The 16,463-nt window shown below is 57.4% G+C and overlaps 1 protein-coding gene across 1 annotated transcript in view; it reads left to right on the top strand.

Annotated features, from left to right (window-relative positions):
* The first annotated feature begins 4,769 nt into the window (after window positions 1-4,769).
* LOC140898101 (C-type lectin domain family 2 member D) overlaps window positions 4,770-16,463 on the top strand; it is a 49,744-nt gene continuing 38,050 nt past the window's right edge. Inside the window, exons 1-2 of the mRNA XM_073311554.1 lie at window positions 4,770-4,787; window positions 9,046-9,157. Coding sequence (XP_073167655.1) covers window positions 4,770-4,787; window positions 9,046-9,157 — 130 coding nt within the window. The remainder of the gene's footprint in view (window positions 4,788-9,045; window positions 9,158-16,463) is intronic.

Below are 16,463 nucleotides of genomic sequence, written 5' to 3'. Positions count from 1 at the left end.
AGTAGCTCCAGCAGAGCTTCACTGAGATGTCCCTGGAGGATTCCCGCTCCGTCCCCAGACACATGAACAGACTTTTCCAGTAGCTGTACTGGCCGCGAATGCATCCCAAGTCTTCAGGGCAAATGAATCACTAAACACACTTGCTTTTAAACCCTAATTGTATTTACAAAGGTTCGCTCACCAGAAGTGCCTTCTCTGGCTTCATGGGTCAGGAGCCCGCCTTGGGAGGTTGTGGAGGGTGTTGGTAGGGCCAGGAATCCCCACGTCTGAATCTCCTCCTCCTTCTGTCCCCGCATCTCCTCCACCTCCTTCTCCTCCTCCTCCTCCCCTCCCCCCATCTCCTCCACCTCCTTCACGTCGCTGCTGTCAGGGTCCTCCTGGAGCTGGGGCTTCGCTGGGGCACTGGCCCCATGACCGGCTGCTGCCCCACATTGACCCCCAGCAGCACCTCCCCTTAACACCGCAGCAGGTGCAATCCAAAGGCAGAGCACGGCCAGGGGAGAAGGCAGAGCGCACAGAGACTTGTGCTGCTCGCACGGGCAGGAGCAGGGAGGCGAAAACCTCCCCCCAGTGACACTGGGCCTGGCTCTGCTGCCATGAGGAAGCCCCGCGGGCTGCGTTGCCTGGGCAGGGGGAGAAGCCGATAGCTCCATCTGCCGCCGGAGTGCCAAAGCAGCCCGAGCCTAGGCCAACAGAACCCGGCTCGCATAGGATCGGGGCCCTCGAAGCGGGCTAAAAGCGAGTCCCGCAAGAAGTCCGGCGTCAGCTGAAGCCCGCTGGGCTGCTCGCACAGCTGGCTCTGTCGGGTCAACGATCCCAGGGCGATCGGCAGGGTCCGTAACGTCGCCTCCAGCTCCCTAGGAGCCGCTCCCAGGATCAAATCAGCCCCACTCGCTAAGAGCAATTTAAAATCAGCTTTTCCATTAATACTTCAGTCTCTTTCTAGGGGAAAGTGCGCACTCCCTGGCTGACAGAACCATTCAAACATCCTCATGTCCTACTAAAGCATTTACAACAAGCTGGGCCCGGCTCCCTAGCAGCGCCGAGCACCGCCCGCAGTCGCGGCCCTAGCCTCGTGGGCCGCTCCACCACTGTGACGACGGGCTCAGTGCCAGCCTGGCCGCGGCCCCTTCTGCTAGGGAGGGACTAACTCCACCAGGAGCCAGGCCAGGCTAGAAGGTGAATGATGCCAGGCAGCTCTGCATCCCTGGGGGAGCGACAGGGTCCCATAATATCAGTAGAGGTCAGGAGCCCAAATACCTTGTTGATCTGGGCCTGGGAGAGAGGGGACCAGGAGGAGCCTAGAGAGTGGAGTGTGTGAGGCTGATGAGAGATGGGACAGGTGTGACACTTGTACCGGGACCCGGAGCTCAAAACATCTGTAACTGGGGTGGAATGGAAGGGGTGGGGTTCCAGCAAACATGATGTACCCCAGATTTCTATAGACAGGCATGTAGAGTGCATGTGTGTCAGCAGAAGGCAAGGACGTGGGAGGGATAGGTCAGTGGTTTGAGCATTGGCCTGCTAAACCCAGAGTTGTGAGTTCAATCCTTGAGGGGGCCATTTATAGATCTGGGGCAAAAATTGGGGATTGGTCCTTCTTTGAGCAGGGGGTTGGACTAGATGAGGTCCCTTCCAACCTTGATATTCTACGTGACCTGATTTCATATTCTTGCAACTGCATCCATGTTTTCTTTAACTGTGGCCTCATAGCAGGTAGGAATTTCCTCCCTCCTGGGAGCAAGTGTAAGTTGGATCTTGCTGGGTAAAGCCAGTTTTTGGCCCCACCCTCCCACACTCCTGCTGCCTAAAGAGAGAACCAGTCTTGCTGCTCCCAGAGCATGAACAAATTCTGAAAAGTCCTCCCAAGGCAAGTTCCTTCCTGACCCTTGTTAGGTTGGATCGTGCCCTGAAGCATGAGGGTTTATAGCCCTTCCCAATTTTTTTAGTGATTACAAAACAACCTTTAGTATCTAACTCTGGATACTCACCTCATCCAAATAAAATTATTCTGGGAATCTTGCCAAGTTCTTGGCCTCAACAACATCCTGGGGCAATGAGTTCCGCAGGCTAATTATGCATTATGTAGCAGAGCATTTCCTTTTATAGCATCATCTGCTTTTCATCTAATCCTTTATTCTACACTGATTTTTAAAACCCTGATCCATGGTTTGTTCCTTTCCTGCACAGCTGTGTTCATGGCACACGCTTATGGACCCAGCTACCTTCCTCCTCCAGTCTCACCCACCTCAAAGGGAATGATTCCTACCATCAATCCCGCATGGGGCTAACAGTGCCACTCTCGCACAAGGGGCAGGGACTGGCTTTGTGTTCTGGGTTTGTACAGCACCTAGCACAACCCTGGTCCATGCATGGGGCTCCTAAGAGCTGAAGTAATACAAAATCATCATCATAATAAATAGGGGGGCAGAAAAGTCTGATCAGATTCTCTCCTAAGCAGCTGGGAAATATCAGGCTTATTAATGTGCTAAAGAGACTGTGATGGCTTCATTAAACAAATTTAAAAAAAAAACTTTCAGAATGAACCTGTGGGTATTCAAAGGGAGGTGAATGGCTTGGAAAAGTGCTGTGATTTTCACTCAGTGGCAGGCAGTGGGCATGTGGGGCGGTGCCAGAAGAACTGCATGCCCCAGACTGTTAGACACTAACTCCAGACACTGCTAGAACGTGATTCACTGTTTATTTAAAGGGGGGGGGGGGGCTTGTTTCTCGGGGGAGGAGACGGGTTAAACAAGAGAGAGACTCAAAATCAGTGTGTGAGATTTAACCCTTTCCGGGCCTTGAAGGAGACGCAGTTGGGTCACTTATAAATGACTGTGAGTGTTATGGCAGCACCTAGTGCTCAGCTCTTGAGGTCGGGGCTGCCTTGTACTGAGCGCTGCCCAGAGACACAGTGAGAGACAGTCCCATCCCCCGCTCGAGATCAGGGGCCCCTTATGCCAGGCTGGGGAGCGGGTCCCCTTGTCTCCAAACCCCTCTGCAAATGAATTGGCAGCGTGTGGAGCTGATTGATCCTCTTTGTTTCTTTTAGAGTAGCAGCCCTGTTAGTCTGTATTCGCAAAAAGAAAAGGAGGACTTGTGGCACCTTAGAGACTAACACATTTATTTGAGCATAAGCTTTCGTGAGCTACACTCCGATGAAGTGAGCTGCAGCTCACAAAAGCTTATGCTCAAATAAATTGGTTAGTCTCTAAGGTGCCACAAGTCCTCCTGTTTTTTTGTTTGTTTCTTGTTTCAATTCAGTTCCTCCTGTGGGCGGGGGAGGGAAATGGACAATTCATGAAGTGGAGTCAGACTGATCTTTGAAAACAGTGTGAGAAAACTCAAACCCTGTAACCGCCATTTCTGGGTGGGATCTGGGGTCCCTCCCAGCTCAGGGCCAGGGGGCACAGGAGGAGGAGGAGGAGGGGAGGGTGGCGTGGCGTTGATAGCCATGTAAACAGAGTATTAGGGAAGGTTTCTGGCTGTAACAACTGTAGCACAAAATGTCCACTGGAAACCAAAGGACAGCGCATTGCTTACCACAGAGAGCAGGGTTCCCCTTGAAAGCCTCCTATCCCTACACCCAGAGAATGGGCTGCATGCAGAGCAGACTCAAGAAAGGGTTTGGGGAGAACACTGGGGCGGGGGGGGGGGGAGGAGAGAGATTGAAATTGAGGTGAGGAAAGGAAGGAGGGAGGATTGAGAAAAGGGGGAACAGGAGAAACACAGGAAGGGGACGGAGGAGAGAAAGAACTGGGGTAGAAGCAGGAACTGGAGAAGGAAAGAGAGAGAAGAGAGGAGGGAGAAGAAGAAAAACCGAAAGAATCAGGGAGGGAAGGTGGGAGCAGCCCCCAGCGACTGCGATAAAGAAACCCCAGAGCTGGGAATGAACTCCGCAGTCACGGGCCCTGGAATCAATGTGGACCTCTGAGAGGTGAAACACTGATGGGGGGCTGGAGGGTCAGATTGCACCCTTCAGCCTAGCCCCCCTCCATGCACCATGTAACCTAAACCAGTGCCCCACATCTGCCTGGAATCAGGGCCTCAGCCTGCAAGCCCCAGCAGCCTCTCTCGCTCCCCCATTCCCCGCACACTGCCCCCTAGGTCAAGTGGCTGCAACGCGGCTGTAAGCCCATCCTGGGTCTTTGTCCCAGCCCTGCAGCCAGCCAGCCATGGGCCCTGCATAATCCAGCAGGTTTTGGTCATTGCCTGACTGCTGTGTATGATCTGCATGCTCTGGTCCTCTTTGGCTTCTGGCAACCAGCAAGCAAGAAGTGGCCATGAGCCAGGAGGCTGCTATCATGGCTCTAAATCACGTGCTTGACCCCCTGGGTCCTTTACTGCCGTGGCAGGTTGTTAGACACTGCAATGGCCCATGCTGTCTGTTCCCTGCTGCACACGTCGGAGGGGTAAACTAAAGAGCTCGGTCCCCTTTAAGGGATTTGGTGCGCTTTGTGCTAATCTGATCAGTGTCATTACAAATGCCCCGCCACGACGGTAAAGTTTCATTCATTTCAACAGCGGATGTAGTTACGGCTCTTGGTGCCTTGTCCAATCCAGGATCAGTATGCTAATATAGTATATGGCCACGCCCCTGTGTATATTGCAGTCCCCTTGCGGCTGGCTTTTTTTGCGGGTTTTTCCTTGCACTAGCAATGGGGGAAGACATGATGTGTGTGAAGAGGGGAGTTCGGGCTCCCCCCTCTGCTAATGCACAGAGAGGGGGACATGGAGCAGGGACCTGACCTGCAAGGAGTGCTGCAGCCATGGAGTCCCTGCACGAGGTAAGCTGTGATCTTCCTACGTAGCAGTGGCTTGTGAAACTGACTCCCAACCCCCTGCTCTGCAAAGGGGGACACGGGCTTGGGTGGAGATCAGAGGTTCTTTGGGAGACCCTGATATTGCAACAGCCCTATTGTTGTTTTTACAGCCCCCAAAGGTGGGCTAAAGGGCCTCCCAGGACACATGAATGATGTACTATTATTTGCAGATTTAATAATTTTATTAAGATGATGTTGAAGTAAAAAGAAAACGGTACAGAGTTTAAGCATAGAAATTTCTGGTTATCAGGGAATAAGGTACAGATTATCAAGGGGTGCGAAATTCGGTTTAGGAACAGTTGGCGTAAGGAATACATAATCTGCAATGTCCCCGATTGGGGGTAAAAGCTTAACGGGTCAAAGTACAGACATTGAGATATGGGGGTATATTATTCATATAATGGCTATGTTCAGGTGTGGAGTATAATGAGCGGATACGATGATGAGGATGGATTTACCCTCATTTGGTGGGATTTAATGTTCAGTGATTTATGGTCCCCAGCAGAACAGAGTCCCATTGTGCTCGGTGTTGTATCTGTATGTAGTAAGAGACTGTCTCTGCCCTGAAGAGCTGTGCTAGGTGCTGTAGAGACACTTAGTTAGAACTGCACGGTCTCTACCCTGAAGCTGGTATGATCCAGTTTCACATGTGTCACCAGGAAAGGGATGAACAAAATACCTGAAAGGAGGATAGGTGTGTTACTGCCTCAGTTTCCATAGATACAGGTTTTTTAGGTCTACTTCTTGAGTCCTCAGCTTGCCTAATCCCTATGGTATATCACAGCCCCAGTGCATGAAATGCAGCCACCTCTGGGTTGGGGCAGCTGGCAATAGCCATGCAGCAACGTTGCCCAGGGATTGCTTGCCAAGTACTGAAATATAACTGCCTCTGGGGTTGGGTGCAGCAGCTGGTTGACAGCCATATAGTAACAATGCGCAGCGATCGCTCGTCCAGTGCTGAAATGCAGCCATCTCTGGGGTGGGACTCATCAAATGTTTAAATGTATATCAACGTTTTTGCAAACATTTTTAGTTGCATTTTTTCACTTAGAACAAACTCAGGTTTTGGGTTAAACGGGGTGGAGGCAAGGAAGAGAGTATGTAGTGAACAAAAGATTGATTTTAAAAGTGTCAGAACAATATTGTGAAACCAGGAAATTCCTATAGTCTTGACAATCTTTCACGAAAAACCCTTGCATTCCAACAATAGTCCCTTTTCTACAGACAATCCTTCCTTTGGAAAAGATTTCCAACCGTGTCTAGAAATCGCTCCCAGGTCAGTGTCTCTCTGAGTGTGGGGTGCACTCATTTGCCCTCCCCTTCCCCTGGGGATGTGTATGAAGCACTCGTTAGGGGGGTACAGAAGACGTATAAATAAAGAGGATTAGGTCTTTAGGAATACACATGTGGAGGGTGTGGGGGGACAGAGATATGACTGATTGTATTGTCCTGAAGCAGTGCACAGCTTCCAAAGATTTGGTGAATGCTTCTCTGGGGGAAGCAGTGAAACTGACGACACTGCAGAGTGCGGTCAGTTGCACAAGGATAAAATGGAGAAATGTTGTGTGTGTTTAACCTCTTTCAATCAGTGGGCTCTTAAAGGTTACAAATAATGTCTAGCTCAACCAGAAGTTAGGGGCTTGAGGTCGGAGTCTCCCAGGCATTGTCGTCACTCTAAAAGTGTGTTTACACGGAGATAGCTAACTTGATGTACAATCCTAGTGGAGACAAGGCACCGGTGGCTTTAACCTCTGTGTCACTTGTCCAGGTAAATTCCAGGCTGAGCGTATAGCATTCCTGGACTAGCTACATCAAGGGAAAAGACACCTCTCCCTCACCTCTACTAGTAGTTTACATCGAGTTCGCCAGCTGAGTGTAAACACATACTTTTTGAGCTGGGAGGTTGATTTTTTTTTTTTGTTTTGCTGCTTTTTGGTGGTGGTGGTGCGGGGGGGAGGGCACTGAAGCCATAATAGTGACATTCTCTAGCCTGTGTTATTTGTATTACTGTAGCACATAGGAGCCCCAGTCATGGATCAGGACCCGATTGTGCTAGGTGCTGTACAAAATAGTACAAAAGACAGTCCCTGCCCCAAAGAGTTGACAATCTAAGGATAAGACAAGAGACAGATGGAGACAGACAGACAGACAGGGGAGTGGAAGGAAATAATGAGACTGTATTGGTTGGTATGATAGGCAGTGGTCTCAGCACCCCAGGAGACAGGCTGTTGAATTTTTGGTAGACCTCAGGGCAAAGAAGAGCATTGATTTGGGAATTGGAGATGGATAATGAGGTAGGTTTGCAAATGTTTAAGGGGCTCTCCTCCCGAGCATGAAGGGCATGTGGCAGAAAGCACGAATGGGGTTGTCTGAAAATTTAACAAGTGGGTGTTGCTGGCAGCATGGACCGATTGGAGGTGGGAGTCAACACCTTGGTAGAGTGAACGAGAGATGTCAGGCTGGGAGAGGACAGTACGTGAAGGGCCTTGAAAGCGAAGACAAGCAGCTTCTGTTTGATGCAATAGAGAAGGGGGAGCCAGTGGAGGGATGCAAAGAGGGGTGACATGGTGAAAGCAATGGACTAGGAGAATGATCTTTGCAGCTTGCAGCAATATTCTGAATGGATCTGAGCTGGGCAAGAGGGAGAAGAGAAGCATGTGGCGGTAACTGAGATGTGATGTGATCAGAGCCTCGATGGGAATTTTAGCTGTGAGGATGGAGAGGAAAGGCTGTATCTTAGAGATGTTATGCAGGAAAACTCCACAAGACTTAAGCACAGCCCTGGATGTGAGGACCTAGAGCAGAGGTGGGCAAAGAACGGCCCGTGGGCCACATCCAGCCTGCGGATCTGTCCTGCCTGGCCCCTGAGCTCCCGGCAGGGGAGGCTAGCCCTCGGTCCCTCCCCTGCTGTCCCCCCGCCCCTGCAGCCTCACCTCACTGCGCCGCCAGCACTCTGGCCCGCTGCTGCTACCGGGCGGTGGGGCTGCGAGCTCCTGCTGCTCTGAGCAGCGTGGTAAGGGAGTGGGGGGGTTGGATAAGGGGCAGTCAGGGGACAGGGGGCAGTTGGATGGGGTGGAGTTTCGGAGTGGGCGGTCAGGGGATGGGGAACGGGGGGTTGGATAGGTGTGGGATTCCCGGGGGGGGCTGTCAGGGAGCAGGGGTGTGGAGAGGGGTCGGGGCACTCAGGGGACAGGGGTTGGTTAGGGGTTGGGGTCCCAGAGGGGGCGGTTAGGGATGGGGGTCAGTCAGGGGGTGGGAAGTGGGAGGGGGCGGATAGGGGGTGGGGGCCAGGCTACTTGGGGAGTCACAGCCTTCCCTACCCAGCCCCCCATGCCATTTTGCAACCCCGATGTGGCCCTTGGACCAAAAAGTTTGCCCACCCCTGACCTAGAGAGAGGTGTGAATGGAAGATGACAGGCTATGGGCCTGAGTGACAGGCAGGATGCTGGCGTTGTCCACAGCAATGGAGAAAGGAGGCAAGAGAGAGGGCTTGGACAGGAGGGGAGAGATAGAGAGCTCTGCTTTAGCCATGTTGGGCTTGAGCTGACAGCTAGGTAGGCACAAGGAGATGTCCCAGAGACAGGCTGAGGTGTTCATTTGGCCAGCAGGAGATGGGGCTGGTGCAGAGAGGCAAATGAGTGAGTTGTCAGCATCCAGAGGGGAGTTGAATTTGTGTTTACAGAGGAGACAACCCAGAGAGGAGGGGCAGAGGGAGAAGAGAACAGAAGAGGGAGGCTGGCCATAAACCATGTCACATTTACTGGTGGTTTTTTTTTTTCAAGACCTTCCCCCTCCTTGTAACACATTGTTACACCGAAACAAACCATTAAGGACCCTCCCCACCCCATGTGTTTATATACTATTTGGTCAGCCCCAGGGGACCAAGGACAGAGCCTGTGGAAGGGCCCCGGAGAGCTGGAAGGAGGGGGAAGCAGCGATCAGAGGGGTCGGGGGAGCAGGGGAGGGCAGAGGGAGGACAAGGTTTCAGGAGGAGGGCAGGCAGGGTGGGCAGGCCAGGGAGGGCGAGGACTGAGCCCCGATCAGAGCTTTGCCTGGGGCCCGGCGGGACGCTGCTCGGGCACCAGGCCAGCCCGGGAGAGAGGGGGAAGGTTTGTCGGGAGCGGAGTGGCCGGGAGTCCAGTGGTTAAATGGAGACGGGGCTGAGGGCGGGGATCGGCCGCTGTTGCGGTGACACCCGGGCACGGACGTTTCCGCTGTTCAGACCCACGTGGGAACGAAGCTGGCGCGGGGGTCACAGGGAAGCCGGTCGCTCTTCGGCCGCTCTGTGGCTGTGAACTCACCCGGCGCGATCCGGCTGCGAGCCCGCCTGGCTGGTGGGACCTCAGCTCCTTCCCCCGGCTGCGGCGCCGGGTGCTGTTCCCGTGGGTGAGATGCTCTGGGTCCCAGGGGTCCCTGCCCCGGCCGCGGGTGGGTGGGTGCTGCTGGCTGCTCGGCGGTGGCTCGCTCTCTGCGTGGTGGGATTTGCGGGCTGGTTCCAGCCACAGCCAGGCTGGGGCGAGGGGGGACCGCGGGCCCGAATGCGGGGGGGAAGTGGGGGGGCCTCGGGTGGGAGCCCGGAGGGGGAGGGGCTGGGGACAGAATGGACAGGGGGAGGGCTCAGGACCGGAGGGCTGGGGCTTGGGGCTGGGGCCCGAATTCGGGGCGGGGCTCGGGCGGGGGGGAGGGCAGCGCGGTGGCGGGGCCCGGTTTGTGGCCGAAGGGTGGGGATTCTGGGCAAAAGGGGGGTGATTCGGGGGGCGGGCCCCGGGCCGAAGGGTGCGGGGGGGAGGTTCACATGTGTCACCAGTCAAGGGATGAACAAAATACCTGAAAGGAGGATAGGTGCCTCAGTTTCCATAGATACAGTTTTGGAGGTGGGAGTCAACACCTTGGGACGGTGAATGAGAGATGTCCGGTTGGGAGAGGACAGTACGGGAAGGGCCTTGAAAGCAAAGACAAGCAGTTTGTGTCGGATGCAATAGAGAAGGGGGAGCCGGGTTAAATGGAGGCGGGACTGAGGGCGGGGACTGGCCCTTGTTGTGATGAAACTTGGGAACCGAAGTCTCAGCTGTTCTCTTAGGTCGGCTCTGATTGGCTGCAAACTTAGCGGGTAACGGGGTCGAGCCTGGCTGGTGGGACCTCAGCTCCTTCCTCCTGCTTCGGCGCTGGGCGCTCTTCCCGCGGAGTGAGACGCTCCCGGTCCCCGGGCCGGTGGGTGCTGCTGGCTGCTCGGCGGTGGCTTGCTCGCTGCGCGGCGGGGTTTGCGGGCTGGTTCCAGCCACAGTCGGGCTGGGGCGAGGGGGGACTGCGGGCCCGAATGGGGAGGGGGCGGGCCGGGGACCCGGAGGGGGAAGGGCTGGGGACCGAATGGGGAGAGGCCAGAGGTCCAGAGGGGGAAGGGACCGAATGGGGAGGGCTCAGGGCCAGAGCCTGAATGGGGAGCGGGGCTCAGGGCTGGGGACCGGAGGGGGAGGGGCCGGGGACTGGAGGGGGAGGGGCTGGGGCCCGAATGGGTGGCAGGGCTCGGGCTCGGGGCTGGGGACCGCATGGGGGGCGGGGCTCCGAATGGGGGCCGAGCTCGGGCGGGGGCTGGGGACCAAATCGAGACGGGGCTCCGAATGGGGGGCGGGGCTCGGGTGGTGCCTGGGGACCGCATGGGGAGGGCAGCGCGGCGGCTGGTCCTTGGCCGAAGGGTGCGGATTCTGTGCCAAAGGGGGGCGATTTGGGGGGCGGGCCCCGGGCCGAAGGGCAGGGGGGGTCAGGAGAGCCCCCCCCGGAAGGGAAAGGAGGGGCTGGGCAGAGGAGCGCAGGACACTGGTTCAAGTCCCGCCCTTCAAGGAGGGGGCTGGGCCAGGGACAGGGCTGTTTCGAGCCCCAGCCCCTCCCCTTCTGATATCCGACTCACACTTACTTCCAGGAGGATTGTGTGTGTGAGGAGGGTCTTCTCCCCCACCCCCCAGCTGGGTGCCTGTCACGGGTGGGAGGGGCCCGTAGGACATCAGGTCTCTGAGGCCCTGGGGGGCGGAGGGGCCGATGGGAGTGAAGGGGTTTTAATCATCATGGCACCGCCTCTGGCAGGGGGTTGGGCTGCTGGGCAGGGAACGAGAAACCACAAATCGCCTCCCCCACCCCTGACCTGTCCTGCTTGGTCCGTCTCGGTTTCAGATCGGCTGGAGAGCCTAGAGCAGGGACAGGGAGCCAGGGCCAGGACCTGTGCCTCGGCTTTGCTGCTGCCAAATCGGACTCACTCAGACCGAGCGGAGCCGACCCCAGCCCAGCGCCTGCTGCAGCGTCTGTGGCCAGAGTGTCGCTGAGAGAGACGATGGGGCCAGCAGCTGCGGCTGCTGAGAGCGAAGAGCCGCTGTAGGAGTTGTGTGTTAATGGCAATGGACACTGGGAGACTGGAGAGAACCCAGGTAATGGGGCATCTCTGCCTGGGGGCAGGCTGGAGAGAGACACTGAGACTGCCCGGGGTGCTGGAAGGGGGCATGGCCCTCCCACTTTTTGTCACTGGCCCTGCCCCTCCCCCTTCTCTTCCCCCTGAGGTCCCCCCCTGTGACGATGTGACTCAGCAGGGAGGGGGGAGTGTTGACCTGGGAATGTGCCCTGGGGATGGGAGACCTGAGAACCTGTCACCTGAGCCAGGAGGGGGAGGGGGAGGTGACACCTCTGCCCAGGAATGTGAACAGGGGCTGCAGCAGGGAACCTGCTGGGTGAGTTTAGTTTCAGTTTGGGGCTGGGGAGAGGAACACAGGGAACCCCAGGGCTGGGGTCTAAGCTCCCTGCTCCCCCAGAAGGACGTGATTGAGGGGTCCTGGTTGTACCCACAAGCTCTGTTTTTGGACTGTGTTCCTGTTGTCCAATAAACCTTCTGTTTTACTGGCTGGCTGAGAGTCTCAGTGGATCCCAGGAAGAGGGGTGCAGGGCCTGGACTCCCCCACACTCCGTGACAACTGGTGGCAGCGGTGGGATCTACTGCACCCCGTGAACGGCGCTTCCTGCAGTAAGTGACTGGGGAGCAGTAAAACGAAGGGGAATTGACGGGGACCAGGCGTGCTGAAGATTCAGAGAGAGACGGTTTCGGGGGGCAGTTAACCCCTGGGAATGTGTGACCAGAGAGAAAGACTTTTGCAGTAACAGGGTCCCCCGGGGGATTGCAGCGAGCGGTCCCAGGGGCGGAGGAATCTGCAGCTCGACCCTGGCAAAGAGGTGGTGACCTCGAGAAGGACTGGCACACGAGGGGCTTTTCCTGGAAACCGTGGGAAGCTGCCCGGCCTGCGAGGGGCCAGCAGGGATGTACGCTAAACGCCTGAAGAGCGACCTGGTGGAGCTGTGCAGGCAGAGGGGGCTGCGCATCGGGAGGTCCACCAAGGAACAGCTGATTGCCCAGCTGGAGGAGAGGGATCGCTTGGATGACCCGATCCCTGTCCCTGAGGGAAGCCGCCCGGCAGACGCAGCGTGGGCCCTGGGGCCTGACCGGGCTGGGAGGGGTCAGACTGCTGCTGAGGACATCCCGAGACCCTTCCTACCTATGTCCGGGGGAGGGGTTGGGGGAAGCCCGGCGAATACCGAGGGCACCCTGACCCCGGCACCCAGCAGGGGATCCTCCCGGCGGAGCTCCCCATCCCTGGAGCGGAGGCGGCTGGAATGGGAGAGGGAGATGAAAATGAGGGAGCTGGAGGATCATGAAAAACAACGTCAACATGAGCAGGAGGAGAAGGAGAAACAACGTCAACATGAGCGTCAGGAGAAGGAGAGGGAGCGTCAGGAGAAGGAGAAACAAAGACAGCATGAACTGGAGCTGGCCAGGCTGAGGAGCAGTGGGGCCCCGGCTGTGGCTGCGGTGAGTGCGGGGGGACCCAAGACTGCAAGGAACTTTGATAAGTGCTTCCTGGCCCAGCGGAAGGAGGGGGAGGACATAGATAGCTTCCTGACGGCCTTTGAGAATGCCTGTGAGCTGCACAGGGTTGACCCTGCAGACAGGCTCCAGTTTCTCACCCCCTTACTGGACCCCAAAGCCGTGGAGGTGTACAGCCGAATGACAGGGGCGGAGGCAGGGGACTATGAACTGTTCAAGCAGGCCCTGCTCCGTGAGTTTGGGCTGACCCCCGAGATGTACCGGAGAAGGTTCCGGAGTCAGCGTAAAACGCCTGAGGTCACCTACCTACAACTGGCCAACTGGATGCAGGGGTATGCCCGCAAGTGGACAGCTGGGGCCCGAGCTAAAGAGGACCTGCTGGACCTAATCGTACTGGAGCAACTGTATGAACAGTGCCCGTCCGACCTGAGGCTGTGGCTGGTGGACAAAAAGCTCGAGAACCCCCAGCACGCAGGGCAGCTGGCCGACGAGTTTGTGAACAGTCGGTCAGGGGGTAGCCGGGAGGAGTCCCAAAAGAACAGGCCCCCCCCGATGCAGAGAGAGAGTCACCACGGGACCTCCCAGCGGGGAAATAGGGAGAACCCCCTCCCACGGGGAACGCCTGGCGTCGGGCCCCTCCGACCCGCTCGAGGGGACCAACGTGACCTGAGCTGCTATCACTGTGGCCAGAGAGGCCACGTACGGTCCCAGTGCCCCGGGCTCAGGGACAAACTGAGCAGACCCAACCTACCCAGGGTTAACTGGGTAGGGACCCAGCTGGACGAGGGGCAGACGACCCAGGAAAGGGGGCCTACCAGTTTACCACCTGCCCCGGAGGGAAGAGTACCCCAGGCCAGCTCCACCAGAGGGCTGGAGGCTCTGGACTCAGGGTGCTCAGTTTACAGGGTGGGCGCGGGGCTGTCCCTCCGGAGAGAGTGCCTTGTTCCCCTGGAGGTGGATGGGAGGAAGGTCAATGGATACTGGGATACGGGCGCGGAGGTGACGCTGGCCCGGCCCGAGGTGGTGGCCCCAGATCGGGTGGTGCCCAACACCTATCTGACCCTGACAGGGGTGGGCGGGACCCCATTTAAGGTGCCCGTGGCAAGGGTACACCTGAAATGGGGGGCCAAGGAGGGCCCCAAGGATGTGGGGGTACACCACCATTTGCCCACTGAAGTTTTGATGGGGGGAGACCTAGAGGACTGGCCAAGCAAGCCCCAGGCCGCCCTGGTTGTGACGCGTAGCCAGAGCCGGCGAGGGGCACTGCGCCCTGACCTCGGGGAGGGTATCACACCGGAGGCGCAGGACCCTACCCTGGTGGGGAGGGAGGGCCGAGGGGCACGGCTCAGAGAGGCGGAGGCCTCGGACCTGGCCAGCGAGAGGGAACCGGGCCCCATCCCTTCCCCAGCCGCTGAGTTCCAGGCCGAGTTGAGGAAAGATCCCTCCTTGCGGAAGCTCAGGGACCTGGCCGACCTCAGTGTGGTACGGACCATGAGGAGAGGCTGCCAGGAGAGGTTCCTGTGGGAGAAGGGGTTCCTGTACCGAGAATGGGCTCCCACAAGGGAAGTAGAGTCCTGTGGGATCAGGAGGCAGCTGGTGGTCCCCCAGAAGTATCGCCGCAGGCTCCTGTACCTGGCCCATGACATCCCCCTCGCAGGGCACCAGGGAATCCGGCGCACCCGGCAGAGGTTGCTACAGAACTTTTACTGGCCCGGGGTCTTTACCACGGTCCGGCAGTATTGCCGATCCTGTGACCCTTGTCAGAGGGTGGGGAAGGCCCGGGACAAGGGGAAAGCGGCTTTGAGACCTTTGCCCATCATAGAGGAGCCTTTCCAGAAGGTGGCCATGGACATCGTGGGGCCTCTCAGCAAGACGACCCGGTCGGGGAAGAAATACATTCTGGTGGTGGTAGATTTTGCCACCCGCTACCCCGAGGCAGTGCCCTTAGCTTCCATTGAAGCAGACACCGTGGCCGATGCGCTCCTGACCATTTTCAGCCGAGTGGGGTTCCCCAAGGAAGTCTTGACAGACCAAGGCTCCAACTTCATGTCGGCCCTGCTCCGGTGCTTGTGGGAGAAATGTGGGGTCCGGCACGACTGGGCCTCAGCTTATCACCCCCAGTCCAATGGGCTGGTGGAGAGGTTTAACGGGACGCTAAAGATGATGCTGAAAACCTTTATGAACCAGCACCCACAGGATTGGGACAAGTACTTACCTCACCTGCTGTTCGCATACAGGGAGGTGCCCCAGGAGTCTACCGGATTTTCGCCTTTCGAACTGTTATATGGCAGGAGGGTGAGGGGCCCCCTGGACCTGATGAGAGACGAGTGGGAGGGGAAGGCCACTCCCGATGGAGAGACAGTGGTGGAGTATGTCCTGATCTTCCGAGAGAGACTGGCTGAACTCATGGGCCTGGCCAGGGAGAATCTAGCCAGAGCCCAGAGGAAGCAGAAGGTCTGGTATGACCGCACGGCACGGGCCCGTGCCTACGCCACCGGGGATCAGGTGATGGTTCTCATCCCAGTGAGAAAGAACAAACTACAGGCCGCCTGGGAGGGCCCTTTCAAGGTCGTCAAGCAGCTCAATGAGGTAAACTATGTGGTGGAGCTGTCAAACCGGGCGCACCACCGCCGGGTGTACCATGTGAATATGATGAAGCCATATTATGCCAGGGGGAATGTGGTGTTGGCCGTGTGTGGACAGTGGGAAAAGCAGGGAGATGACCCTTTAGTAGATCTATTTCCTGGGACCAGAGCTGGTTTCCCCCTGGAAACAATTCCCCTCTCGGATCAGCTAACCCCTGCCCAGCAAGCTGAGGTCAGGGAGGTGCTGCATCCGTACCGACAGCTGTTTTCCAACCAGCCTGGACGCACTAATCTGACTGTCCACCGGGTGCAGACAGGGTCGCACCCGCCGATAAGATGCTCCCCCTTCCGAGTCACAGGGAAAACTGCTCAGGACCTGGAAAGAGAGGTCCGGGACATGCTGGCTTTGGGGGTGATCCAGCCATCTGCCAGCCCTTGGGCCTCGCCGGTGGTGCTGGTCCCCAAAAAGGACGGGTCGGTCCGGTTCTGTGTGGACTATCGGAAGCTCAATGCCATCACTGTATCTGATGCCTACCCCATGCCCAGGCCGGACGAGCTCCTAGACAAGCTGGGAGGAGCTCGGTACCTTACCACCATGGACCTTACAAAGGGCTACTGGCAAGTGCCGCTGGATGCAGATGCCCGACTGAAATCGGCCTTTATCACCCCTCTGGGGCTCTATGAGTTCCTGACCCTGCCTTTCGGCCTCAAGGGAGCACCGGCCACCTTCCAGCGCCTGGTGGACCAGCTCCTGAGGGGGATGGAGAGTTTTGCCGTGGCGTATATTGATGACATCTGTGTCTTTAGCCAGACCTGGGAGGACCACGTGTCCCAGGTTAGACAAGTGCTGGACCGACTCCAGGGGGCTGGGCTGACTGTAAAAGCGGAGAAGTGCAAGGTGGGGATGGCGGAAGTATCTTACCTGGGCCATCGGGTGGGGAGCGGCCGCCTAAAGCCGGAACCAGCCAAGGTGGAGGTGATCAGAGACTGGCCCGCTCCCCACACCAAAAAGCAGGTCCAAGCCTTTATTGGGATGGCAGGATACTACCGAAGATTTGTGCCCCACTTTAGCGCCATCGCCACCCCCATCACGGAGCTATGCAAGAAGGGGAAGCCAGACAAGGTGGTCTGGACCGAGCAGTGCCAGGTGGCTTTCCGGGCGCTGAAGAAGGCTCTGGTCAGTGGCCCAGTTCTGGC

The sequence above is a fragment of the Lepidochelys kempii genome, chromosome 14 (assembly GCF_965140285.1).
Source record: "Lepidochelys kempii isolate rLepKem1 chromosome 14, rLepKem1.hap1, whole genome shotgun sequence".
NCBI classification, from domain to species: Eukaryota; Metazoa; Chordata; order Testudines; family Cheloniidae; genus Lepidochelys; species Lepidochelys kempii.
This window is presented reverse-complemented; position numbering and strand designations above follow the sequence as displayed.